The 27,277-nt window shown below is 45.7% G+C and overlaps 1 protein-coding gene across 1 annotated transcript; it reads right to left on the reverse strand.

Annotated features, from left to right (window-relative positions):
- Positions 1-3,065: 3,065 nt before the first annotated feature.
- Positions 3,066-26,058, reverse strand: PRKD2 (protein kinase D2). The gene is made up of 18 exons (XM_042440938.1): positions 25,727-26,058; positions 19,488-19,626; positions 18,031-18,162; positions 14,845-14,999; positions 14,102-14,303; positions 13,579-13,659; positions 13,062-13,212; positions 12,424-12,541; positions 11,582-11,659; positions 10,518-10,776; positions 10,176-10,228; positions 9,977-10,049; positions 9,614-9,720; positions 8,876-9,037; positions 8,254-8,352; positions 6,599-6,866; positions 5,371-5,456; positions 3,066-3,871 (listed from the first exon to the last, which is right to left on the reverse strand). Exons 1-18 carry the CDS (start codon positions 25,928-25,930, stop codon positions 3,644-3,646), a joined length of 2,595 nt encoding a protein of 864 aa, XP_042296872.1. The 5' UTR covers positions 25,931-26,058; the 3' UTR covers positions 3,066-3,643.
- Positions 26,059-27,277: the final 1,219 nt, after the last annotated feature.

A 27,277-nucleotide genomic window follows, 5' to 3' on the forward strand; every position in this document is an offset into this window, starting at 1 on the left:
CCTCCCATTGGACGCCCACGCCGGCCCTCGTTTGCATACCGCGCTCTCCGCGCTCCCCATTGGCTCCCTTCGCCCGCACTCCTCTCTGCCAGGCCCACAGGCCATTGGCTCGCGCCCCGGACCAAGCCGCGCCCCCTTCCGGATCCTTCGCGCCCACTCCCAGCAACATGGCTCTACCGGGGAGGCGCTCTTTGCATAGCCACGCCCCTAGAGACAACCCATTTGTCTACCTGGGAGGCCCTATTTGCATAGCCACGCCCTGAGAAATAATCTTAGTCTACCTTTTAGTCCATATTTGTATAGCCACGCCCTGAGAAACAACCCTTTGGTCTACCTTTTAGTCCATATTTGCATAGAAACAACCCATTGGCTCTCCGGCCTTAGTTTCTGGCTTTGGCCACGCCCTCCTGCTAAGCTATTAGTCCGCCTAAGGAAGCTGTATTTACATAGCCACGCCCTGGAGCCATCCAAGCCATTCATTCACCCTGCAGTGCTTTATTTGCATAAACCACGCCCACCAGCAATTTCAACCCTGGGTTTGATTCAGAACATTGGTTCTCCCTGTCTTGTCTGCATAACCACGCCCTGAAAGTGTGTGATTGGCTCTCCTGGTCCTGAATCTACCTGAATGACCACACCCCCTGGATTCAAATCCTAGGATTGCCTGCAATGGAAGGCAATCAAGTCAGATTCTGTATTAAGGTCTGGCCATTCTCTCTCTTCCTCTGGACCTCCTCCTCCTCCATTGGCTGGAATCCCTTTCCATCTCACCTGTGTTCCCACCCCTTTCTCAGTGGCTTAGGTATCATCAACAGATTTAATATCCCTGGCCACACCCACTTATGAATAATTAGCATGTCCCCGCCCCTGTCAACTATGTCATTGAGAAAATTGCTATCTCTCTTTGCAAAATGTGAATTTCTATACATTTTCCACCGAAGGAGCAATTCCCCAATAAGTGCAGCTTAAGAGACCTACAAGAACTGAATCTGGATTCAAACTCTGGTTTCCAGGATCAGGGTCCTCAACTCACACTATGTTTGCTTTCATAGATAGATAGATAGATAGATATCACACCTTGCCTTTGGTAAATATGATAAATAAGCAACTAATCCAGGTGAGGTTTGCCCTGTCTATCCAAGTGTCCATGGCTTTGCATCCATCGCAACACTGACGGAAGAAGAAGATCTGAGCGCAAGGCCAGGGCGACCGAACCCAGAGCGCTAAGAAGACCCACGTCTCAAAGGGAAAGGGGTCCGTCGGGTGTGATGGCAACAATGGGCTTATAAATGGTTGTGGTAATAATAGTGCGAGGATGGGGTAGCCATGGCGACGGAGAGGATGGTAGCCATGACAATGGAAGGAGGAGGGAGGGTGGCAGGCGGCGGGGAAGAGGACAGTGAGGAGCATCGTTGGCCTTGGAGGGGAGGAAAGGGGGAGAACAGCCCTGACAAGGCGGCCTGGTGGTCCCTGGTGAGCCCCGGCGAATGCGGGAAACGCACACTTGTGTTGCACCGTTGTGTTGGGAAGAGGACTAGAGACCATCAGTGTGCAATGGGACATCCGTGCACACGCAACAGATAAAGCCATGGATTGCGCATGGTACGACGCAGAAGCAAAAAGCCTAGTGTGCAAACATCTGGGGATACAGCTATGGGTTGTGGGAGACAAAAAGAGATGATGGAGAGGCAGAAGAGGAGGAGGAGGAGGAGGGTCTGGCCTCTTTCCCCAAAACTAGGACCCAAAGCAGCTTACTGTTTTAAAAAACCAATACAGATAAAGACATACCAGAAAAAGCCCCAGCGTGAGTTCGAGGATACATTCCAGCATCACGGAGGGCGATGCGTCAGGGAAGGATAATTTAAGCCCTCTCCCTGGAAACAGCCAAGAGTGGCCAAACTGCATCCCTCCAGATGTGGTTAGATTGCAACCCTCGGCAGTCCTTGCCCATGGCTAAGGCAGATGGGAGCTGCACTCCAGCCATTCCTGGAGAGAGACACTTTGCTTACACTTGCATTAAACCTTCAGTCAGGATAGAAAATCATGCCATTCTCCAGCTATTGCTGGAAAAAGACTCAAATCAAGGTGGTTTACTATTTACTATTCCTTAACCAAGGCTTAGGGCAGATGGGAGTTGCAATCCAGACACTCTTGGAGAGAGGCACTTTGCTTCCCTGTGCATTAAACCTTCAGTCAGGATAGAAATCACGCAACTCTCCAATTGTTGCTGGAGTAAGTCTCCCATCGACCTAAGCCAGCAAGACCAAAGGTGAGGGAATCATGGGATTTGCAGTACAATAACATCCACTGGGTTGCACTGTTCCCACCCTTGCCTTAGGAGAATTCAGTGCCATTTCTGCATCTCCTGAAGTCTTGCTGAGATGGCTGCCTCTTCAAAGGAGTCAAGGGACCAAAGCTTCCAATATTATTATTATTATTATTATTATTATTTTAAAAAACACACAGAGTAAGAATGAAAAACCCCCACCCCCTTCCCACCCCCCACAAGCTTTCCTTCCTCAAACCAATGAGCCAAGGCTGGCCGTTGGAAAGGTTTTCGGTGCCAAGATGCTCGCCCAAGAACTTGCCATCAAGCCCCAGAGAGGAAGAAAAGGTGGCTTTGTTTGCTGCACAAGGAACTAGTCTTTTGAGCGCCGGCCTCCTTCAGACAGCCGCTTTTTCAACGGAGACGGAGCCGATGTGCCGCTGGAAGGTCAGAGGGCAGGAAGCGGTTTGGAGGCAGGAAGACAGCCAGGTTCGCGGCACAAACGGAGGCTGAAAGGAAGCAATTCGAATTCTAGACCGAGCGCCAGCCTCTTTCAATAGCTGCCGATGCAGTTCTCCATTCCAACGAAAACAGGAACAAAACGGGAACCCTTCTTTACCTTTGAGATAAAAAGATATGGTTCCCGCACTATGGTTTGATAAACCTCCAATAAAGGGGGGGGGGTGTCGAAGTGCTAGCCATATGTGACCCCAGAGACTACCTTGGTGGTTTTTTACTCCTACCCAGAATCCCCCAAACCAGACTCTTGTCTGGCCAAAGTGGCACTATGCCTTTTTTAAAATAGGTTGCAGGGTTCCGTTGTTCTGTGGCACATGAAAAAGACCACATGTTTTCAAACTAGGAGTGGAGGTACTGACACTTCCATTTTTGCATTTTTCATGGGTGTGTGTGTGCGATTTTTCAGCAACTCCAGATGGTCCCAGGGGCAAATATTTGGCTCCTGAACCCACCAGGTTTGGCACAAGGGAATCTCCAGATCCTTTTACTGCACAGACTGTAGCAGGCAGTCCATGCATTTGGTTTGTTTCTCCACCTTCCTTCCTCCGTCAGCTCCTCCTCAAAACTGGTCCTCAGCTTCTGATCATTCAGTGTCTTCCTCCCAAACAGGGTTGGAGTTAAGAGAATCGCTTGTCGCCTGAGTCCTTCTCTCCCAGGGGAGAAGAAATGGAGAATTTGCAAAATGAAAGGGTGAAAATTCAGACATTCCCTTGAGTTGTCTTTGGCTTTTTGTGCTAGCAGTTGATGCTGTTGTCTTGTTCCAAAGAATGACCTCCGAAGATGATGCAAGAAGAGGAGAAGGGTGACCACAACCCTCTGTGAGATGTCTGCCATCGGCCATCTGATGGCAAGAGCAATTCAGAGCACACTGACCCGGTCCGCCAAGCCCTTCATCTCCATCTCCTGCTGTTGCTCCTCCTCTTCCTCCTCCTCTTCATCCAGACGGCGGACCCGCAAGTGATCTGGATACGGGAGGCCATGTTGGGCAGCAAACTGCTCCCACCGGGCATCATCACTCTCGTGTGTGATGTAGCGCTCCGCCATCCGGCTCTCTAGTTCTCGGAGGTCCAGCCATGTTTGGTAGTCCTGTTGGTGTGCATCACAGAAGATGGAGACAAATCAGAACAGTTCACTTGTGCATAGATCTAGGCATTACCCATATATACTCAACTAGAAGTTGACCTCATATATAAGAGACTGCATGTGAAAAGGGATCTAGGAGTCCAAGCAGACCACAAATTGAACATGAGTCAACAGTGTGATGCAGCAGCTAAAAAGGCCAATGCAATTTTAGGCTGCATCAATAAAAGTATAGTGTCTAGAAAAGAGATCCCAGCTAAACATTAGGAGGAACTTCCTGACAGTAAGGGCTGTTCAAAGGGGAACACACTCCTTCCTCAGAGTGTAGTGGAGTCTCCTTCCTTAGAGGTCTTTAAACAGAGGCTGGATGGACATCTGTCAGGATGCTTTGATTGAGAGTTCCTGCAGGGCAGAATGGGGTTGGACTGGATGGCCCTTGGGGTCTCTTCCAACTATGATTCTATGGTTCTATGACTCATGTATAAGTCGCAGGTTTGGGGACCAAAATTATGGATTTCGACATGGCCCACGGATAAGTCGAAGGTAAAACTTAGAGGCATGTCACAAAGGACCTAAAGGATAAAGCAAAGGAAAATGATGCCGAATAAAATTCCATCAGACATAACTGTTTGTGCTCACATTAAAGCCTGAATGGAGCAGAGGAAGGTCAGTGCTTTCCAGGACAGGTTTCACTCTTGCCTTTCATCAGAGGATGGTTCCTTTTAGTCAAAAATTTGACCCCATAAACCTGAATCAACTGTACTTTAAATCATATATATATAGTACTTGCATTGACCCTTGGATAAGTCGGGTCAGGTTTGGGGTCAATTTTTGACTAAAATTTCTAGACTTATACATGCGTATATACAGTACTTCTGATTCACTTGCAGCTTCCAGAAGCATGGGACTACAACCCCCGGCTGGGGGATTCTGGGAGCTATAGTCCAACTCTGCTGGAAGCTGCCAGAGTGGATGCACTCTCCTATAGTTAATCCGCAGCTTTACTACTGGGTTGAGGATCTTGGGAGTTCTAGTCCAACATCCCAGTGGCTGCCATGTTGAGAAACACAGTCATATAGTTAAGCTTCAGGTTTAGCCTTAGAAGGGGATTCTGGGAGTTGTAATCCAACACCTTTAGAGGTGGCCAGGTTGGGGAATCAAGGCGGATTACAACAGGTGTTTAAAACATCCAAGAGATTAAAATTACAGACAAAGTTAAAAAGAATCCCATATCCCAACCCTCCCCCAGTCATATAAAATTAAACGCAAACCAATTAAAAGAGAATTAAACAAGGTAAGAGTTAAAATACAAAGATTCCTATTGCAAATTAAATGAGATGGAGAATGAATTCCAACATTAATTCCAGTTTAAGAGGGAGAGAGGTGTGTTTTCCTTAGAGTAAAATGGAGTTTGCTGTATTTATACTCTTAAAATGTCTGTTTAAAAGGGTTGATTTGGGGTCTGCAAGGTTCACCATACCATTCTACCCAATCTTTATAGATACCTGTAACCATGAGTGGCTGAGCGATTTATCAACACTATAGCGTTTCCTCATCTTCACCTGGAGCAGGTTGTTGATCAGATCAATGGCTACGGAAGAAAGGAAGGAAGAAAGAAAGAGACATCATGATGGATGCTGTGCCATTTTGGATGCCATCAACACCAACTCTTGTCCAGTAAGAAACAGAACCATAACAGAACCATATTCAAGTAGAACCATAGTCAAGGGAAGTCCTAGCCTCACTATATTCTGCACTGGGTCAGGAATCATCTGGAGCTCTGGGTTCAGTTCTGGGTGTCTCATTTTAAGAAGGATTTAGATGGTTTTGGAGCACATTCAAAGGGCAACGAGGAGGAGAAGAGACACGGAGCACAAATCATATGAGGAAAGGTGGAGGGAACCGGTCAAGTTGAGCCTGGTGAAGGTAGGTCCAAGGGGTGGCATGATGGCACTCTTTAAATATCTCAAGGGTTGTCACAGAGAAGATGGGGCAGGCTTGTTTTCTGCTACCCCAGAAGCTAGGACCGGGTCTTATGGGTTTAGCTACAGAAGGGTAGAGTTTGAATGAACATGAGAATGAACTTCTTGACAGTAAGAGAAATTGGGCAATGGAACCAGTTGCCTATTGAGGTGGCGGCGGTCATCTTCACTAGACATCTTCAGAATGAAGCTATACCTCCCCATCCCCAAAGGAGGGATGGGGAATGTGTGGCCCTTCCAGATGACAGGGGACTCCAACCCCCATCATCTCCAACCAGAAGCGAGGCATGATGGGTGTTGCTCTCCACCAACATTCAGTAAGGCCACATGCTATCCATCCCTGGCTGCAAGAGCGTATATATGAAAGAACTGGCCCTCCATATCCGTGGATTCTGTATCCACAGATTCTTCACCCAGAGATTCAATCATCCAGGGCTTGAAAATATATATTTTAAAATATTTAATATTAATTTTTAAATTATACACACACACACAGAGTTGGCCCACCCCAACCACAGGATGGCCATCCGTGGATTTGAGCCCACCTCACAAAACCCATACTTCTTTACTGCACCTTTTGTTTCCCCAATGCCCACTTTTGTGCCCACTGCACAAAGCCCCTATTTCCTTACTGCACCTATTGTTTTCCTACTGCCTAATGGTTGCCAGAATAATCCATGGTACAATGACAAAGACTATGTGAGAGCAGACCCCAGCACTCCCTTCTCAGCCAAGCGCCACGGACATTTACCTCCAACAGAGATCTGGCGCCATGGGTTGGGTGGGTACATGAAGGCGGCGTTCTGGATCTGGTCGCTGATGTCCTCGTCTTCGTTGAAGGGGAAGGTACCACTCAGGCTGACGTACATGATGACCCCCACTGACCACATGTCCAAGGAGCGGTTGTAGCCCTGGTTGAGAAGGACCTCAGGTGCCAGGTAAGCCGGGGTGCCCACAACCGAACGGCGGAAGGACTTCTCACCAATGATGCGGGCAAAGCCAAAGTCACACAGCTTAACCTGCAAGTGGGGAAAGAGTAAAAAAGATGAAGGTCTGCCATGTACTGAGGAAACATGGCATAAAATCCCCAAAAATATCATTTGGGGGTCTTAAAAAGAGGTCTGTTATTATCATCATTATTATTATACATTACTATTAATTATTGAACATTATAGTTATTATATGTTATTACACATTAATAAAGCATTATATTATTTTGATATACTACTACTAACACATGATCTAATACCATAAATTATTTATAATAATTTATTATTATATTTATTATAATAATGAATTATTACTGTGTAATAACAGATAATAAATAACCTGTATAATTTATATTACTGATGTATTATTAATATGTAATTACACATATAAGATTTATTGTATGTAATTACATATTAATAACACATCAGTAATATAAATTATACAGGTTATTATATGTCATTACACATTAATAATGCATTATAAAATGCATATTACAGTATTATGGTACACTACTACTACATGATTAACTACTATAAATTATAAATACATATATGTAATTACATATTAATAAAACACTTTTATTATTATTATTACATATTAATATTTCATTATTGTAAAATACATATTATTGTGATATATTACTAATACATGGCTAACTACTTATAAATTATACATGTATATAAGTAATTACATAACAACACATCATTATTATAAATTATGCATTTTATTGTGTTATTACATATTAATAGTGCATTATGCATTGCTATTATATACTACCAATAAAACATGATCAATTATTATATATTCTAAACCAGAATATGTATTAAACAATAATAATATAGTATTATAAATTACACATACTGTATTAATATATATTTATACTGGTCAAAGACCGAATAAATTTTATTACTATTACTATTACTAATATATATTAATAGCACATGATTCTTAATAATACATGATTATGAATTGTTATAATTTATAAATTAAACATTTATATTCATTTTTATCCCATCTTTCCCCCAATACTAAGACTCAGGACAGCTTATGAATAACGAAAGCCAATACAGATTAAAAACTCATTATAACATCAGTAATGTTATATATGTATATGTATGTGTATGTTACTTAAAAACAGTTAAAACAATTTACAGGCTTAAAACCACTGGAAATTCATCAACCCTGGGATATGTAGTTCACATCCTGGGATGTGTATTTTTGTGAGAAGTCAAGAGAGCTTTAATGCTGTGGGTTCAGAGAAGCGCACAAAATAAGTATAAGTCCCTCTCCATAGACCATGATTCTTTGGTCTGGAACCATAATAATTAAAGTGGTACTGAACTGCTATAATTGTGCAGTGTGGATACGCCAGCTCCTTTTACAATTTAGGAGGTGCTTCAGACTATGAATTCTCACCTGGGGAAACGGCTCAGCCGAAGCCAGGAGAACGTTTTCCGGCTTCAGGTCGCAATGCACAATGTTCTTGAAATGCAGATGCCGCAAGGCCACCAGGATCTGAACATAGGGACACAAATATGGAAGAAGAAATGAGACAAAAAGGAGCAGAAAAGTTGCCCAGTTCTCTCCCGTTGGGATTCCACTTGCGCATGCGCCACAAAAGTCCACCACAAAAAGAATGACAAAAGGATGTTAAAGAAAGCGAGTAAGTCTTCCAGCATAATTCTATGGTTGTCTTCTTGCAGATGTTGACCATAGGGTTGTGCTGCTGGAGGACCTGGAGATTCCTAGAGAGGTGTTCTTTCAAGTAAAACAGAGTTTTATTTTAAATTTGCAGTTTCCCCACTTTCACGGGGGTTCTGCACCCCTAAAGCACCCCTAACCCCAGAGAATGTAGAGGGTCCACTGTATATGGAGAGAATATCTTCACCCCGAATACCCTCACCCCAGTCTCTGTCGACATCTAGTGGACACTGCCTGAATTACATCCTCTCTCACTCATACTTTCCATTATTTTGCAGAACTGGACAGGAAAGAGGTTGAAGGAAAGGCATGATAATAAAAGGTTTTATTTTTTAACCTGCGTGATGAGGAACTTCGTAATCCTCTCCGGAAGCCGACCTTTCTCCGAAGACAGGATCATTTCCAGCATGTCACCATGGAGTTTTTCCATCACGACAAAGACCTTTTCTGGTGTCTCAAACATGCACTCCAGGTTCACGATCCCAGCGTGTCTCAAACTCTGCAGTAAGGCAGAATAGGAAGGAGGGGCTGGTACATAGTCTAGAGCAAGGGACTGCAACTCCCATCAGCCCCGGCCTGTATCAGAGACAGTGATGGAATTTGATGCAGCCCAACAAGATCTAGAACAAGGATGAACATAATGCAACCTATGTGCTACGTAAGGCCTCTGAATCCCAGTTTGTGGCAGACCTGTCAATTTTTTGGCATGATTTTGGCAAATTTTGCCTGATAATTACACAGAAAGCCCACCAAACAGATGAAAACATGCCCCCCACAAGCAAACCAGAAGCCTATAACAACCCCAAATAATTCCATTTTCTCTGCAGTTTCTCTCAAAATGGTGACTATTGACATTTCCTGTCGCCATTTTGAGAAGTAGAAAATTGAAGTATTTGGGCTTGCTTTGACCCACAAGAGAGACCTGGGGGTCATGCAATTGCAATTGCAATTGCTCATTCTATCAGGTTACATGTCTCCCCCTTCCCTCCTTTAACTTTAAGGAATCCCTTCAGCCATCTTCTTCCATGGACATTTTGCCTGTTCACTTCTGCAAGATGGCTGACACCCAGTTCACCTGTAAGATGGCGACTTCGTTGCGCAATTGGCTTTCTTGCTTGGTAGGAAAGCGGAGCTTGTCAATCACTTTCACTGCCACGTCGCGTCCTGTCTTCCGGTGTTTCCCTGTTGGTTCAAAGAGAAGTCAATCTCTTCTTAGATGAAGATTCCCCACTGATGATATATGGGCCTTTGCAACCAACCCACCTCCCATGTCAGCTGAAATATCTTCAAACTCAGTGTCAAAGGTGTCACTATCTCAGCCACCCCTGAGGACAAATTTGGATTTTGGAGTATTTCAGATTTCTGAATTCCAGATAAGGGAGACTCAACCTGTAGTTATGTTGCATTTTGGGTAAAGTGAAACCAAGTTGTAGCTTACCTCCATAGACAACACCAAACTGTCCAGAGCCCAAGACTTCATCTGGGAAGATCTGGTAGACAGTGGCTATATCCTACAATTGGATAAAGAAGTCATACTTTGCTGGATAGAGTAGATCCTCCTCTTCCCTCCAAGTTAAGGACTTAAGAGGATAGTTGAAGGGTGACCACCAAAGAAAACCAGGGCTTACAACACTCACCACATTCTCTTGGATCTGACTGTTGGACACAGAGATTCGCAATGATGCTTGTCCTGGAAGAAAAATCTAAGTCAGACCAAAACAACAACCTACCAACTTGCTCCCATGCCAATGTCCAACAAAGAAGGCCTTGTGTACCCACAAGGGCTGTTGTGTAAGAAGGAGAGACAAAACCAAACCACCAAGATGTGGTGAGGCAATACCCCATCGGAACACTAGAGGTCAGTACTGGACAAGGAGCATGCTCAGAAGGGAGGCTTCAACTCCATGAAACTTATGTTTCGAGAGAAGAGTACTTAAAATATATGAGAGAGTATGTGTGTGTGTTTCTTAGACACTCACGGTGAGGTGCTTCGCCCTGGGCAGAAGCCACGCCTTGGAGGACGACTGGCATGAGAGCCTGGCGGATGGCTGTCTCCCAAGCCTTCGCTTGCTCCAGGCTGTCCCCTCCATGCTGGTTGTTACTGGGAACACCATTTTCCCCGACGTAGTAGGTGGCTTTTGCTGTGATGATTTCAAAGCAGTGAGGGTTGGCCCCTGAAGGCACCAGGGAAAAGTCCCGGGCAGGTTCTACAGCCAAGATCTCCGACAAAGGAATCTCCTATAGGGTTGGGATGTGAAGAGGAAAGAAAACTGAAATCAGCTCCCTTCAACAACTATCCCAACCTTCCAGGCAGGCATGGGTTTCTTGTATTTCTACAGCAACTCACTGCCATGTCTCTGACCTACAGAATACTGGGAATACAGTCAGCCTTCAGCATTTGCATTTTGACTCGTACGGATTTGATTATTCACAGATTTGAGTAATACGTTCTCTCTAGGTCCTCCAGCATGACACTCACTTAAATCTGGCTTTATGACCTAAGTTTAGAAGAGATAGGGGCTTCTGTGCACGATAACTCCCAGAATCCCCCGGCTGGCATTGTCACATCAGCTGGGCAATACAGCAAGGTGGAGCCCAAAGAAAAAACCCAAACTTTTCCAAACTCTGGTCAAGATAAGGGCACAAATCCTGTCTGTCTACGTGATGATGCCATGAAGCCAACACAGAGCAAAGGCAACTGTTTTCTGCCCTCACTCTGGCATAAGCAGCAAGAGGGAGCACTATTTCTCTTGCCCCTATGCCTAGGAAAAAGGAAGACTTACATTAAAACTATGCTGCTCCCTCCCTGCCCCAAAATACGCTTCTTTTTGTTTTAGAGCAGTGGCGTCTTGCAGTTCTGGGAGAAAGCGGAGTATAAGTCAAACATGAAACCTGCTCATCCCAATGGCCACCTGTCATTCGGAAACTGCATTGAGATTAAAAAGTATGTTTGAAGCAGAGGAAGAACAGTGTCCCTCCAAGACCCTTGAGCATCCTGTTTTCATTCACCCTGAAATGCCCGCCAAGAAACGGAGCCTCTTACCTTGTAGTAGCGACTGCTGGAGTTGTTTTGGAAAAGGGTGAGACATTTGCTGTCCAGCCGCCAGTAATGACGTTTCCGCTACAAAACAAGAAGAGAGCAAGAGCCACTACAGCCACGTTGCTACCAGGATGGGATGGAGGCATCTTTTTGTAAGCCTCCGTGCCCTGAAGCAAGAGGAGATATTCCTTGTTTGGAATGTAACTTTCAGGATCTCCTCCAGCCAGCATAGCCACTGGGTTATGGAGGCGGTGGGATTTGGAGATTGATAGTCCGAAGGCTAAATATAATTCCTAGTCCAAAGCAGCCCCAATGACTCAACTGCTGACTAGTTAAGTCAAGGCTTGTATAAATCCTATTCGTTCAAGGGGGTCTACAGGACTAGTCATTGCATGTAGCCTATTACAAATTGCTGGAGAGCAAGACCTGGCTATTTTAGCCAGCATAGTCGAGGGTGAGAAATGTCAAGAACCGTAGACCAACAGCATCCGGAAGGCCTCATAACTTGCACTTGTGACTTAGGTCCCCCAAAATAAACACATACACACACATGCACTCACACTTCTCCCACATCTTCCTCAATATGTCCAGTTTCCTAGTCAGAAAACAAGGTTTGTGCCCCAAAATCTACCTTTTCTGCTTTCTGTCCAGAAATGTTATTTTCTCTGCCAAACCAGGACAATTGAAGAGTATGGAACATGTGCATGGGTGTGTATATGGACTATGGGACTAGAAGCCATCAAGAAACCCATGCTGAGCACACAGCATCCTCAGCTGCTCCCGAAAGCTGTCCAGACGTCCCCTGTGCCTCCTGCCCACCTTGCCCAGCCCCCAGCGCAGCTCACCAGAGTGTCCTTGTTGCTGAAATGGACTACCCAGCCTTCCTTCAGAGCCGTGCTGGACTTTCGGGTGGTTTGTCGGACCGACTGGACCACTCGCATGAGTGGGATGTAACCCATGGAGCTGGGGAGACAAAAGTGGAATGTACATCAACAAAAGGACAGATCCTTGTGAGTACTCCCAGAATCCCCAGGCCCCACCCAAGTCTCTGGGAGTTGTCACATTTTTAAAAAGCAACTTTTTCAAGCTCTCAAAGAGACACAAAAGCTAGAGGGAGATGTGAGACCAAGGATGGCAGAAGTCAGTGGAAAATGAGAAGAGTGTTTCGTTATTTTCTCCTTTTCAGTGGGAAAAAGAGAAAGATAAATACAGTAATTCCATTTACTAATTTCTTCTCCAAAGATAAACCCAATTGGTTTTGGGTTTTTTGAGCATCAAGCTTGACTTACTTTTTCCCTATTTTATCGTTCACTGGGGTGGCATGAATCCTAAAAAGAAGGAGTTTCTGGGCCGATTATGGGAGGAAGGAACTACAGATATAAAATGTATGCAAACTAATAATAATAACAGTCAGAAACAAATTTCACACTGCATCTAGGGACAGCAAAGAAAGGACAGTTTTGGGGTCAGGGCCTCTCCTCACCCTTGAGGTTTGCTGATATCATCAGCATCCTCGCCCATCTGCAGTTCGTTCTCCGAATGGGACCCAGGGATGATCCCAGAGTCATCCGATTCATCCATGAGTGAGTTCTTCTCTGCCTCACTGAGGTCGCTGGGCTCTTCCATCATAACATCTGGGAGGAGAAAGGAGAAAAGGGTGTGTGGCCAAATGGTTCTTTTGATGCATGGGCTACCTAACAACTGCAGATGGCAAGCTTTTAAGATCTGAAACTGGTTCCTTAGTCCCAATCCTCTATTTGGAAAAAACACAGATTTGAACAAATTTGAAAATTACCCACTTATCGAGATGAATAAGAGCCTGGCATTCAACTGCCCATCCCGAACTCCAAATTAAATTTTGAACTGCATGAACTGACTCCCCACCCATCTCAAACCGTGGATCCAGAATTAGGTTCCTCCCATCTCAAGAGTTGAAACCGGATCCTCCACTTCCAGCCCACTTCCAGCCCTTTGCAAGAAGAAATGTGGTTGGCACTCACCTCCCCCGTTAAACAGTGTCTCTCCAAGGCAGTCATTGGGCACTCGAGTGGCACAGCGCTTGTGGCAATTGAATTTGCAATCTGGAAGGAATTGGGGAAAGGATGTGGCATGGAGAGAAAGGAAGGAGCAGGGTTAGAGTACTACATCATATCCAGAAAAAGTCCCCACTCGCTGTTTATTGCCTCTTCTGCATCACTTGGCTTCCCACCTGTTGATGTGAACCAAGGTTGCGCACCTGGCCAACAAGGATGTGCAATACAACAGCATGGCCAGCAGGTGGAACTGTGCCACAGGACATTCTTCTTTTGTTCATCTATTACATCCCATACAGGTGTGTGCCAAAGGAGACCCATCCAGGTGACCAGACATTCTCCTTTTCCAGGACACATCCTACATTTCAGCCTTCTCTCCAGGAGGAATTTCAAAATGTCCTCCATTTGGAGCATGGTTAAGAAGCATGGGTTTACATTTATATCAGTGTTGTTGGATTTTATTTTGGAATGCCCAACCTTTTTTGCTCACCTTTGCACTGCAGTCCCTGGCGGAAGAGGCCTTTGAGGAGCTTCTTGCAATACTGGCAGACAGTGGGGCGGGTATAAGAGTGGATGAGGAAAGTGTGGGGCACCTTGACTTTGGAGAGGAAGAGTTTGTCCAGTTCAATGGGGCGGCCGATGTACGTGGAGGATGTCAGGCGGCGGGGCAAAAGCTCCACCGAACTCCGGCTCTTGTGGAGGGGGGACACAAAGAGAATGGGGGCAATAATAGGGTTAGTTGACTGGAAAGAAATGCTCAGAGCCCTGCCAGAAATTCTGTTCATTTTGCCAGTCCTCTATCGGATTATCCTGCAACGAATTCAGAAGCATTCTATGCTTTAATTCTATTTTAATGTACAGTTGGCTCTCGGTAGCCATGGGGGAATCCGTTCTGGATGCACCATGGATACCAAAATCCACAGATTCTCAAGTCCACGTTGTCGCCAATGATGGTGTAGACATGACACGGCACCACCATTGGGGACAATGGAACTTCAATGGATGGTTTGCGCACGTGGCCGCAGCAACATTAGGGACAGCCCCCGTTGTCCCCACTGGTGGCATGTGCATGCAGCTGCGCTGTCGTTAGGGACAACAGGACTTGTCCTTAATAGCCACCTTGAGTCCCTATACAGGGAGGAAGGTGGGTTTTAATAAATGAAATAATAATAATCAAGCAGAGCTGTTCCTTGCAGCAAGAGAGAGAGGCAGAGAGAGATGATGTTGACTCACCAGATCATCGGACGTAGAGGGCAAGGAGTCGGTGATAGAAAGGCGCAAGGACTGGGAGTTGGCCAGAGAGGTGGACGATAGGCGCCGTTTTCGAGCCCCGCTGCAGTTGTTGGGGATGCTGAAGGCACAACGTTTGTGGTAGTTCAGCCCACAGCCTGGGAGAGGAAAAACAATGCAAGAGGCGGTGAGATTGGAAGCAAAGAAGTAAGTCAAAGGCAACCTTTCTTCAGTTATGTAGAGACCAGAACTCTCAGATGGAGGATTATGGGTGTTGTAGTCCAACACATCTGGAGGAGATAAGGTTGAGGGAAGAACCTGCTCTAGAGTGATGCTTTCATGGCCAGAAAACTGGCATTCAAGTTTAATTAACAGGCGGATGTACTGTTTTTCAACTGCTTTTTGCTTATCTATTATTATTATCATCGCTGTTGGTGTCATCATCATCATATTTATTTAGATCAGTGGTTCCCAAATTTTGGTCTTCCACATGTTTTGGACTTCATCTCCCAGAATTCCTGACTGTTGTCCACTTGACAGAGGCTTCCAAAATACCTGATGGACCCAAGTTTAGGAACCACTGACCTAAATAAATATAAATATAATGATGACGATAATTATAATGATTTAGATCCTGCTTTTCCCCAAAATCGGGACTCAAAATGGCTTACAATTCAAAAGTTCAGGACAAGTAAAAACACACAAAAGTGATAATTAAACATTAACAGAATTAAGTTATTACAATATTAAAAACTGATCAATATTAAAAACTGTTTAAAAAATAGAATACCATTTACAAAGACAAAAGTACTTAAAAACCATACACTTTAAAACAGTACAACTGTACAAACAAATTACAAAAGTAAGACAGCACAGTAAAGACGTTTTCAATGGCTTTCGATATTACAGAACATTTAATTTCCTTTTAATAAGACTCTTTTCCATGCTTTCTTCTATAGTGTATTTGTATGATCGCTGTAAGCCACTTTGAGTCCTGATTCCAAAGGAAAGGTTGTGATGTTTACGTTGTTAACGATAAAAATAACAAAAAGATCTCAATTCTAGTTACTTTTAAGAAACAGGGAAGCAAATAAGTAGAATGCCAATAATCTGTAGCTATGATGGGAGACTAACTTGGCTTGAGAGCTTTGGGACTGTAACTTTCCAGGCTCGGTAATGGGAAAGTGACAGTCATGTGAACCAAAAAACCATGTTTCTTAGTCTGGGATCCAAAAAATGCACCCCTTCAGGGACCTTCTCATGCCCTACAGCAGCAAAGTAAGCCAAAGGAATGGAGATTTCCTCCAAATGCCAGTTTGAAAAGATGGTAAGGTGAGCGATGTATTAGCTTCCGATTAAGCATTAAACATGCCATGGACCTAAAAGCCAACCGGGTAATCGCATGCCAGGCCCTGAGGCGAATGCCAAATGGGGGCATGCGGCCGCTAAAAAGTCACGTGGTTTTGAAGGTCGAAAACAAGAGCCAGGTTGCGCAACTTGGGATGTGGAATGGCCAGCCTGGGCTTGGATTTGTAGGGGTTTTGCAAGGTTATGGCTCACAAAGAGGTGAGTCAGGCTGCATCTGCACTACAGAATTAATGCAGTTTGACACTGCTTTAATTGCCATGGCCCATATGTCCCAGGCCCCTTTCCGGACCCCACATTTTTAATGTTCTGCATCCGCTTTAACTGCCAGGGCTGCATCTGGATTTATAGTTTGGGGAAGCACTAGAGATGAGAATTCTGACTGCTCCCTAAACTGCAAATCATAGGATTCCACAGGATGTTGGCTTGGCAGTTAGAGCAGAATTTTGTTTGCTGTTGTGTGCCTTTGTTTCTAACTTCTGGCAACCCTAAAGTGAAGCTATCATGGGTTTTCTTGGCAAGGTTTGTTCAAGGGTGGGGTAGTCTTTGCCTTCCTCTGAGGCTGAGAGTGTGTGACTTACTTATCCAAAGTCACCCAGTGGCTGAGTGGGGATTTGACCCTCATTTCTAGAGTCCTAATTCAATGCTCAAACCATTATACCCAAAACAGAGCTTTATATCTGAGTCTTGTGAACAGGTTCCTAGTTTCACATGAGAATTAAACAGCAAATATCTTTTTCCAAATATCACTTTTTCCAAATATCAATGTGCAAAATTATTGTGGGGAGGGGGGGAGAGTCTTTAAAATGTGTTCAGCATCTTAAAACTGAGCAAGGACACTAAGAAAAAGAAACAGGAATAACATCTCAAGATAAAGGCAGAATTAAGGATTAGCTGCTGTTCCGTTTTAGCAAAGAGAAGGCACCAAACCTAACCTTGGTTGCAGCCTTGCAGAGAGTCCTAGCAGATTTTAAAATGACTTTTCAAGGCTAGAGAGGCAACAAAATATCATCACTGAGGCAGACACAGAATAAGACTTCTTCGGAGTTTAGAAAAGTTACTTTTGGGGACTGCTGTTGTTGTTGCATGCCTTAAAGTTTGCTTCCAATTTATGACGATGCTAAGGGGTTTTCTTGGCAAGTTCTTTTAGAGGGAGTTTGCAACTGTCATAGTCTGAAGCTGAGAGAGTGTGACTTGATCAGGATCACTCAGTAGGTTTACAATGCCAAGACAGGATTCGAACTCCTGTCTCAAGGGCGCTAGTCCAACATTGAAACCGCTATGCCACAGTGGTTCTCCTTTTGGGACGATAGCTTCCAGAATATCTCAGATTATAACACAAATACTAAAATGTGAACTTTTCCAAACTGTGATCTTGCTTCTCCAAATAGCTAAAAAAAAAAATAACCTAGAAGAAGTTATGCAAAGTAAGAAAGTAAGGAAAGTAAGCCAGAAAAATCCCCCAGTGTTTGGTTTTAGGACATTCCAGTAGGACTTCCTTATGGTGGAAAGAGCAAAGGAACTAAAAGCATTTGAATTTTACACTCTGGATTGTACTGTTTTAAAACAACTGGGTTTAGCAACCCAACATGTCCCTTCACATGCTTTTATTACCTCAGCCCTAGATAATGTACTAGTTGTAGACCTTGGGCAATAAGCCACACTCTCTCAGCCTCAGAGGATGGCAATGGCAACCCCCTCCTGAAGACACTTGCCAAGAAAAATCCTATGATGGGGCGCCTTAAGTTCGAAATGACTTGAAGGCACACAGCAACAATGTACCTCACATCATATCCCTTCCCATAAAAAATGCCCATCCCTTACCATCACATTTAAGGCCTTGGCGCACCAGTCCAAAAAGCATTTCTCCACAATGGTCGCAGAACGCCGGTGCCCGGTAAGAATGGACGTTGAGGGCATGCGGACGGATCCGGAAGTCTTCGAAAGTCGCGGAAGCTACGGAAGGGAGGAAGAGTGAGAGAGAGAGAGCGTTCAGACGTGGGTTTGTCTCAACAGGGAGCATCCGTTCAAAATGGTCACTTCAAATGCCAGGGCAGTGTTCTGCAATCCAGAACTTGGTGTGTTGAGACTACAAGGCCCATCATCCACTAACCAGCACCAAAACTGAATGCAAACCCTTCTTCAAGGTAGTTTTCTCTACCTTGGGCAAAACAACTCTCAAAACAAATTATGTACAGTGGGCCCTTAGTATGCACTGCAGTTTGGTTCCAGGAACCCACATGGATACCTAAATCCATGGATGTTCAAGTCTCATTAAATATAATGGTGTAGTAAAATGGTGTCCCTTATATAAAATGGTAAAATCAAAGTTTGCTAGTTGGAATTTAGACTTTTTCTATGGCCAGGCAGGGATTCGAACCCTGCTCTCCAGAGGCCAATACACAAGCCACTATACCACAATGGCTCTCATTGGAGTCCATAACCCTCCAAGATTTCGGAGATGCAAACTGAGATACCTGAAGACCAGGAACAACAGAGCGTGGTGCAAATGGCAAAAGGTATAGATGAGGAAGAAGAGACAAATTAGGAGTGCCTGCAGCAGTTTGCTTTTGCCTGATCCTACTGGGAAGAGCAAGGTGCTGCCCCTTCCTACTGCATTAATTGAATGCAAACAACTTTGAACTCAGTTTGCAGCTAGTGAAGTAAGCTAGGATGAGGGAGAAAAGTGGAAGGACGAGAGAGAAACCGGGGCAGTTTAAACACAGCTGGAAAAGTGGGACAAGGTAGGATTAATCGGGACTGTCCCTGTTAGAGGGTATGGTAGACCACAAAAGCAACTTGCTCCAAACTCCGGTCACTACTAGTCTTACTCACCCCTTTCTTCTCCCCTGCCCCCCCCAACAAAGGAAAACACAGAAGGGGTTGAGTGCACCCAAAACCCACATCCTGCCCATGTCTCTGTTGCCTAGACACAAGAGTCAAAAAAAGATCACCTGCCACCTGCCTAGTCACAAGATCTAGGCCAGAGAATAAAAACTGAAGGGACACACATGGCCCTCTAAGCTGTTCCCTACATGCTCAAAACCCATAAAAACCCAAGAAACATCCTGAGTCTTCATCTGACCCCAGAGAAGATGCTTGAAGATGCCAGCCACTGCTGGTGGTGAAACGTCAACAATAAACTCTTCCAGAAGACGGCCACACAGTCCGAAAACCCCACAAATAACTATTGATTCCAGCCGTGAAAGCCTTCAACTTCACATGGTCAGGACAGCTTCTAACATCAATACAGGTTGCTGTCTATTCGTTCCACAATGTACCTGAGAGCACCACCTCCACCAAGTCGCCTTCCTGGATATCGCTGGCAGCTCGGACCAGTTGAAGGATGTTGGCTGACGATGGGTCATGTTTGAAGAGCAAGATCTTGTCGTAGAGACCGTAAAAACCACACTCTGGGAACTGCCAAAGAGAAAAGAAAGGCATGGATGAAATGAGGCAAGGCAACGCTGGGCACACCTAGCTGACATCTGTGGACTGAAGTCACAGTGCAGCGGGAAGGCAAACATGCTTTGTGTGGAGAGGCTTCAAGATCTCCTGTTCATGGCTAGGCACAAAACCTCTGGCTGAAATGCTGTAGACCAGTCAAAGTAAATAATACTGGCCCAGATAGAACATCAGTAGCTGCCCATCTTCAAACGAACTCAGCTTAGGCCTTTGCTAGCTTAGAAACTCTCCCAAGGCGGCACTAGAAAGGGCAACATCCCAAAACCAGTTGCAGAGCATTTTAACCTTCCAGAATATACAGGATGGGACTTACAGCTTGCAGTCCTTGAACAAAGGAAGACTAGAAAGAAAAACAGCTGAATTGATTCATGTTCACAAATTCCAGTCTGTGAACAAGAGGTATGAACTAAGATAATGGCTTCATGGCGCAATGCTTAGATTGATACAAGTGTCCTTGCTATTGCACTCATAATAATAGGAATCGTCTCAGGGAAGGTTTTAAACCCAGGGAAACTGACTTTTGGTACCCAGATTTTTTGCTTTCAAACATCAACACTAACTGACCACTATAAAGATCTGAAAGACCTGCATCAGTTTTGCAGGTGTCTCAAAAATGTCTCTGTTTTTCTCTCTTCCTCCCACTTTGCCCTTTTGTCATCAGTTGCTGCAAAACATGTTCAAAGTGCAGAAGTAGTGCTCTTCCCAGTAGCCTCAGGCAAAAGCAAACCACTGCAGTCTCTTCTAGCTTATGCATTCTTCCTCATTAATAACCTTGGCCATCTTAAGCACATGCTGATGTTCCTTGGCCACATGTTCCACAGTTTTCACCTGTGAAATGTCAAAGGGTATGTGATGCGATGGGGAAAGAGTCGGTAGAGTCTATTAGGATTCAGATATGTTAAATCAGTAATCTTTCCCTGCATGGTGCAGTAGACACAAACCTTGGTTCAGTAGACACAAGCTTTGTTTCATGCACTATTTAAAGTATTGTATAAAATCACCTCCAGGATAAGGTGGATATGAAGCATAAGTGAATTTTGTGTTTAGATTTGGGGCCCATCTCCAGGATATCTCATTATGTACACATATGCAAATACAACTCCTTCACAATCCAAAATCCAGAACACTTCCAGTCCCTGGCATTTCAGATAAGAGAGATTCAACCTGAAAATCTGTGGTAATGTGTAGTTCAAACCTGCCACGTTCCTGGAGAGATTGCATCCCGCAGGGCTGAGCTTTGGAGAAAAAGGGACAACTCAGCTAATGGCAGTTTTTCAATTACGTGCCAATCTTACGGAAGGGCTCACTCACACCTGGCTGCCCATGGCAAGGAACAGGCCGTTCTGGGCAACGAGGCGGGAAAGCTTTTCGGAAACTGAAAGAAAGATGGTCCTTTTTGTTGCAAGCTGCCAGTCTGTGAAACAACCAGACAAGGCTTCTGCGTTGTACAACTTCAAAGCAGTCGCTCATTTGAAGCCAAGGTACAAAGCTCTGACCAGGAGACAAAAGACCAGCTAGCATAATGTGTGAATGCGACTGTTCAACAGTAACACCAGGGGCTCTTTCACGTTGCACAATTACAACACAGTCGTTCCAGTTTAACTGCCGTGGTTCCATGCCATGGAGTCCTGGGATTTGCAGTGGAGGGAGATGTTCTAGTGCTTCCCCGAACTATAAAACCCAGGTTTTCTTAGGAGGCAGCCATGGGAGTTTGTGAAATCATAGCACTATAGTTGTCTGTTTTTAAAAGTAATCATTGTGTGTCCAAATGGACACCCAGCCCTGGCTTGTGGATAGCCAGGGGAGACAAACAGACACACAACATTCAGTCAGTGAACTGTACAATTCCCATCCCTGTTTTAATGTCTTCTGCAAAGTAAAATATAAAAACAATCCCCAAATAAATATCTTTTGCCATCTCAGATCAGTTGTTTCTTCTAACCAATTTTTCTAAAGTTTGGTAAGAATTATAGGGATCCCTCCCCCCTTCTTTTTAATTCAAATTAAACAGAATTGTGATGGAGGACCTAGAGATTCCTAGAGATAACATATGAATGAAAACCACAGATAATCAAATCCACAAAAGACAAAGCCACAAATGTGGAGAGATCTCCAACTGAATTAACAATTTGCAGCTGAACAATGAGAACGTTGCATTTGAGTTCATCTTTGTGATCAGCCTTGAATCTTAGAGTTATTGTTGTTTGAGGGGGGAATAGAAATGAAATGAAATAATGATGAAACCTTTGCACTAAACATGTGCATGTGTCTTTGTCAATTTTAAGGATGGGATGTTTTACATAGGGATAGGCAAGGAACAAGATCCATTCTTTCATTCTCTGTTACAAGCTGCTATGCAAATCCAGGCACTTATTTTTAACTCGAAAAGATCTGAAAGGCACATGTTGGTTCCAGTTGACCTCCAGCCTCTCCCTTCCTTCCTCCAAACCCCCCCTTTCCTTCTTTCTACAGTCAGAGCAAAGTATAGGCAACAATTACATACCCTCCAACATTTCACAGCTGAAAACCGGGAGACGTGTAACATCAGAGTGTGGTCAAGGTGGCAAAAGTTATGAATGAGGAGGAACAGCTCCCAGTATCCCTGACTGGCTAGTGCTCCTGGAAGTTGAAGCCCCAAAAGTGTGGAATCTATCAGTATTATTTTCAGTGTCTGAATAACCCCTAAGCATTTCATTTGGAGCAGCAGAATCCTCTTTTGGAGAGGCAATGCTCTCCAAATTCCCCACCACCGCCCCATGGCTACACTCCGGCTGCAAGAACCAGCCGCCGCCAAGCTATTGGGAATTGCCTCCTGAGTCACCCCAGTCTCTTTCATCCCTCCATCTCTCGGCTGCCCAAAGTGCCAGGCTTAGCGGCTGAGCCCAGGAGAGAAACATGGCCCATGACTCAACCTGGCATCAGGGCACGGTCCTTTATTCAAAGCCTGATCAAGGCTGGGAGCAGGGCAAGGCAAGAACAAGAGAGGAGGAACTTGTCAATCCGTCCACAAATGCACACACCTGAAAATATTTCTTCCTTGCCTGAGGACAGTCAAGAGACATCAGAGACATCGCCACGCCAGTGTGACATGTGTCAGTATGCAAAGGGATCCTACAGTGATTCCCAAACTTTGGTCCTACTGATGTTTTGGACTTCAGCTCCCAGATTTCCTGACCGTCCACCAAGCCGGCTGTGGCTTCTGGGAGCTGAAGTCCAAAACTCTCGGAGGACCACAGTTTGGGAATTCCTGCATGTAGCACCTTAGAGACTAACTGGGCAAAAGCTGTAACTGAAGCTTACTTCATTGCATCTGAGGAACTAGACGTAGCTAGCATCTGCACTGCAGGAATGATCTGGTTTGACACCATTTTTACTGTCATGGCCTGGCCATGTAAACCCACTGGCTGACCTTGGGCAAGTCACACTCTCTCAGCTTCAGGGGAAGGCAACGGCCAACCTCCTCTGAACAACTCTTGCCAGGAAAATCCTGGGATAGGTTCGCCTTAGGGTTGCCATAAGTTGGAAACGACTCGAAGGCGAACGACAACAAATACGCCTTATACACATAGTCTGAAGGTACATGAAACATGTACACACCGAACCACCAGAAAGCAATGTCACTATCTCAGCCATTCAAGGGGAGGAATGGTTTTTGGAATAGTTCAGAATTCTGGATAAGGGAAACTAAACCTATATATATCCTCTAAGTTAGCAATTCCCAAACTTTGATCCTACCAATGTTTTGACTCCCAGAATTCCTGACTATTGGCCAAGTTGGCTATGGCTTCTGGGAGTTGAAGTCCAAAACACCTGGAGGACTAAAGTTTGGGAACCATTGCTCTAAGCTCTGGACAGAGAGAGAAATCTAAGTGGCAAAAGGCCCAGGGAAATGGTGTGTGTTAATCCAGACAAGTGCTTAAACTCTCCCTCCCATTATCCCCACCCCCCATAGAGATAGGCTTCCAGGTTTCCTCCTGCCTTTGCTAAAGGATGTAGAGGAGGGCGTTTTCCATCCTGGAGAGCTCCCAGCCATTATCTCTCAGCCTCTTTCGGAACCAGGAACGCTTCCCTTTCCTGAGCAGAGCAGCCAGCGTCTCCGCTGTTGTTTCCGCTCCTTCACCAGAACATAAAAAATGAGGTCGGTATTCATTCTGGATGAAGATTAAGTGAGACACAGAGTTGAAAGTGATCTAAATTACAGACATACATACACACACACACACACACACACACACACACACACACATTAAACCTTGCTCAGGTCTTGCAGTCTTCAGGGGAAGGCTTTCTTTGCATCCCATCATCTCCTGATGTTGGTGTTGTGTACCTTCAAGACTTATGGTGACTCTATGTTTGCCCTTGCCTTGCTCTGAAGCTGAGAGAGTGTGACTTGGCCATTCAGTGGGTTCCCATTGAGACCAAGGTTCAAATCCCTCCTCAGCCACGGTGACATTGGGAAAGTCACACTCTCTCAGCCTCAGAGGATGGCAAAGGCAAACCCCCTCTGAACAAACCTTACCAAGAAAACCCCATGATAGGTTCTAGGGTTGCCATAAGAAGGCATGAATCAACAACAACCACCTTTGGCTCAGCCATTCTGAGGTCTCCTGCCAGAGGGTTGCCAAATTATTTCACAGATATCTGCTCTTCTGATTTTAACCAAGAGCTGTAGGGGGAAAAAAGGGAGAGGACTATAACTTCCAGAATCCCCCAAATCTGGGGGTAGTCCTCAGATTCTTAATATCTGCTCCCCAGCTCCTTAAATGACTCTTTTCCCATCACAACTGAGGAGCAAAGCACATTTTATGGGATGCCAGGTTTCTGTTTCAGTAATCATTGTGCATCCAAATGGACTCTAAGATGGAGACACACAATTAAATCCACTTGATACGGTGTGATGTGTTACCTCTTTCTGGGCTGGGAAAATGCTTCCAAAAGGCGAACTATGTGCACAAAGGTTGAGATGTCATGGACGCACAAAAGCCATGTTTACAGACAGGCAAACACACAACTGGAATCTTTCATACACACAAAGCCCAGAATACATACAAAAGGCTGGGAAAATCCAGGTTGCCTGCAAACACTGACACATATGGGGTGATCCTCTTGTGGATTCATTAGTCCCCATGCAACGCACATTGTTGATTTCCACATTGCTGTTGTTGTTGTTGTTGTGTGCCTTCAAGTCATTTCTGACTTATAGTAACCCTAAGGTTAAGCTATCATAGGGTTTTCTTGGGAAGATTTCTTCAGAGGGGGTTTGCCATTGCCATCCTCTGAGGCCGAGAGAGTGTGACTTGCCCAAGGCCACTCAGTGGGCTTCCATGGCTGATCCGGGATTCGAACCCTGGACTCCAGAGTCCAATGCCCAAACCACTGCACCCTATTGGCTTGCCTCCTACAAAGTAGGTTTGTATAACTATCCCCATGCAGTAGAAATAATCTGGTTTGTCACCACTTTAAATGCCAGGCCTCAGTGCTATGGATATCTGGGAATGGTAGTTTGTGGTGGCACCAGATGACTGTTCCCAGAATTCCATAGCCTTGAGCCAGGGCTGTTAAAGTGGTGTCAAGCTGGATTATTTTTTGCAGTGTGGACGAAGGCTGAGTATCTTAATTCAAAGTGAATCTCACCCCCAGAAAGCATCTGATACACTGAATGGCATCACTAATAATACCAATAATAATAATGGAAGCATTTCCCAATGTTCCTCGGTGGACAAGTCCTGTATCCCCAAATGCATCTCAGGAACTAGACTGAAGTCTAGGGAAGCTCCTGCTGCCAGCTTCCTTCTTCCAGTGAGTCTCAAAGGTGTCCCAAGAAGATCTCTCCACATACTGAGTCCACAGACTAATAAGGTGGCTATATCTTTGTCTTCCCTAATGTCTCCCTAGAGGCCCGTATGGTTTCCCTATGGGCAGTATCCCCCAATGATTCCCTATGGCAAGGTCTGGTCTCTTCCTCAATGCTTCTTCCCTATGGAGAAGCATCCCCCAAGGAGAGTCTATCGGAGAGTGTAATGTCCCAAGGCTTCCCTCCCTATCAGCCGGGTACCTTCTGGTCGACGATGGAGCAGGCGAGCTGCTTGACCTGGGCCAGGTCGCAGGCGGCGGAGGGCAGGAGGACCGACTCCCGGGTGAGGCCGATCTGCAGCTGGAAGGCGAGCCCGGCTCCGGAGGGCGACGGCGGGGCCGGGAAGGGAGGGCAGGGGCCCGGGGGCGGCGGGGGCTCCGGAGGGGGGCACGAAGGGGAAGCCATGGCGCCCAGAGGATCCCCTGCTCTGCCCCTCGCTCTCGCTCTCGCTTCACATCCCCTGCAACAACTCACTCTTCGCCCTCTTCCAAACTTTTCCTTCTTTCTTTCTTTCTTTCTTTCTTTCTTTGGGGCTTTCCACCCCCCAAAAAAGGAGGAAGTGGGTTGAGTGACAAGGGCCGGGGCCAATGGCGAGGCTCCGGGATGAAGTCACGGCAGCCCGCCCCTCCTGGCTCCGGAGCGGATCCGGATTCCGGCCGGATGAATGCCCGCCGCCTGCCTTGGGGCGCCTGTGGCGGATCCTCCCGGAAAGGAAAGAGGGCAGCGGAGCATGCACAGAGTTCTTGGGGGCTCGCTCTCTGGCCAGGCTCCAGGAGAGGGGGCTTCTGCTGTTTGGCCGGCCTCCAGAGGAGGGGGCTCTATAGCTACCTCTATCTCTAAGGTGTCAGCCTGGGTCGGGAGGAGTGCTTTCCAGGTTACCCCTGACTCTGGGGGGCTTCCCTTGGCATTGGCTGCCTCTCGGTTGGGGCCTTTTTCAGGACCGGGATCAGGGTTCCTTCTCTCTTGTTGACGTTCTCCAGGGCTTCCCTCTGCATTCAGACCTGGGACAGCATTTTCAGGCCCAACGTGTTCCTCTACAGCTGATTTTATGGGCTGACTGGGCCCTGAAAGACACTCAAATCCCCCAATGTTTCCCTATGGGTAAGTATTCCCCCATGTTTCCCTATGGGCAAATATCCCCCAATGTATCCCTATGAGCAAGTATCCCCCAATGTTTCCCTATGGATGAGACCCAGCAAATGCATATGGAAAGCACCCTGGGTCTGGGTTTTTCCCCAGCAGACAATGGATCTCTAAACAGACACAAATCCTCTTTGCGTATCCTCCCACTCTGGGGCCTTGCCATTCAAACAGATTAACAGGGAAACCACAATACACACACACACACACACACACCCCTCTCTCTTCCATGCCAGCATCCTCCGAAGATGCCAGCCACAGGGCATTTTAAAGGCTCGGAGGGCAGAGGGTCCTTTGGACTACTGTCTCTGCCAAGATCCAGTTCCTGTTTCCTCCCCTTTCCATGGAGAAAAAGTAGAGAGGTCTCCAAGGATTTGAGGAAGCCTTGTGGGTTTGCTTCTCCGCTGCAGAGACGACGGCAAACACTTTCGTCCAGCCTGGCTCGCTTTCCATGGCATTTTAGCAATGTCATTTCTCCATGCTTCCCGCTCTGGGTTCCTCTGCCTTCTTGCACAAATTGTTCACATTGGCAGCTCATGGACCAGATGTAGTAAAGGGGCACAGAGATGGCGCTAGTCCCTGGCACACGCAAGCCACACAATAGGGATCCTT

The sequence above is a fragment of the Sceloporus undulatus genome, chromosome 9 (assembly GCF_019175285.1).
Source record: "Sceloporus undulatus isolate JIND9_A2432 ecotype Alabama chromosome 9, SceUnd_v1.1, whole genome shotgun sequence".
NCBI lineage: Eukaryota > Metazoa > Chordata > Lepidosauria > Squamata > Phrynosomatidae > Sceloporus > Sceloporus undulatus.

Excerpts from the sequence above, each read along its gene's own strand:
- PRKD2 (XM_042440938.1), bottom strand. The coding sequence starts at position 25,930 with ATGGCTTCCCCTTCGTGCCCCCCTCCGGAGCCCCCGCCGCCCCCGGGC. Across the intron at positions 12,542-13,061 it reads GATATCAGCAAACCTCAAGG|CTCCATGGGTTACATCCCAC; the intron begins GTGAGGAGAGGC and ends TTGTCTCCCCAG. Across the intron at positions 9,721-9,976 it reads GTTTGGTGTTGTCTATGGAG|GGAAACACCGGAAGACAGGA; the intron begins GTAAGCTACAAC and ends TTGAACCAACAG.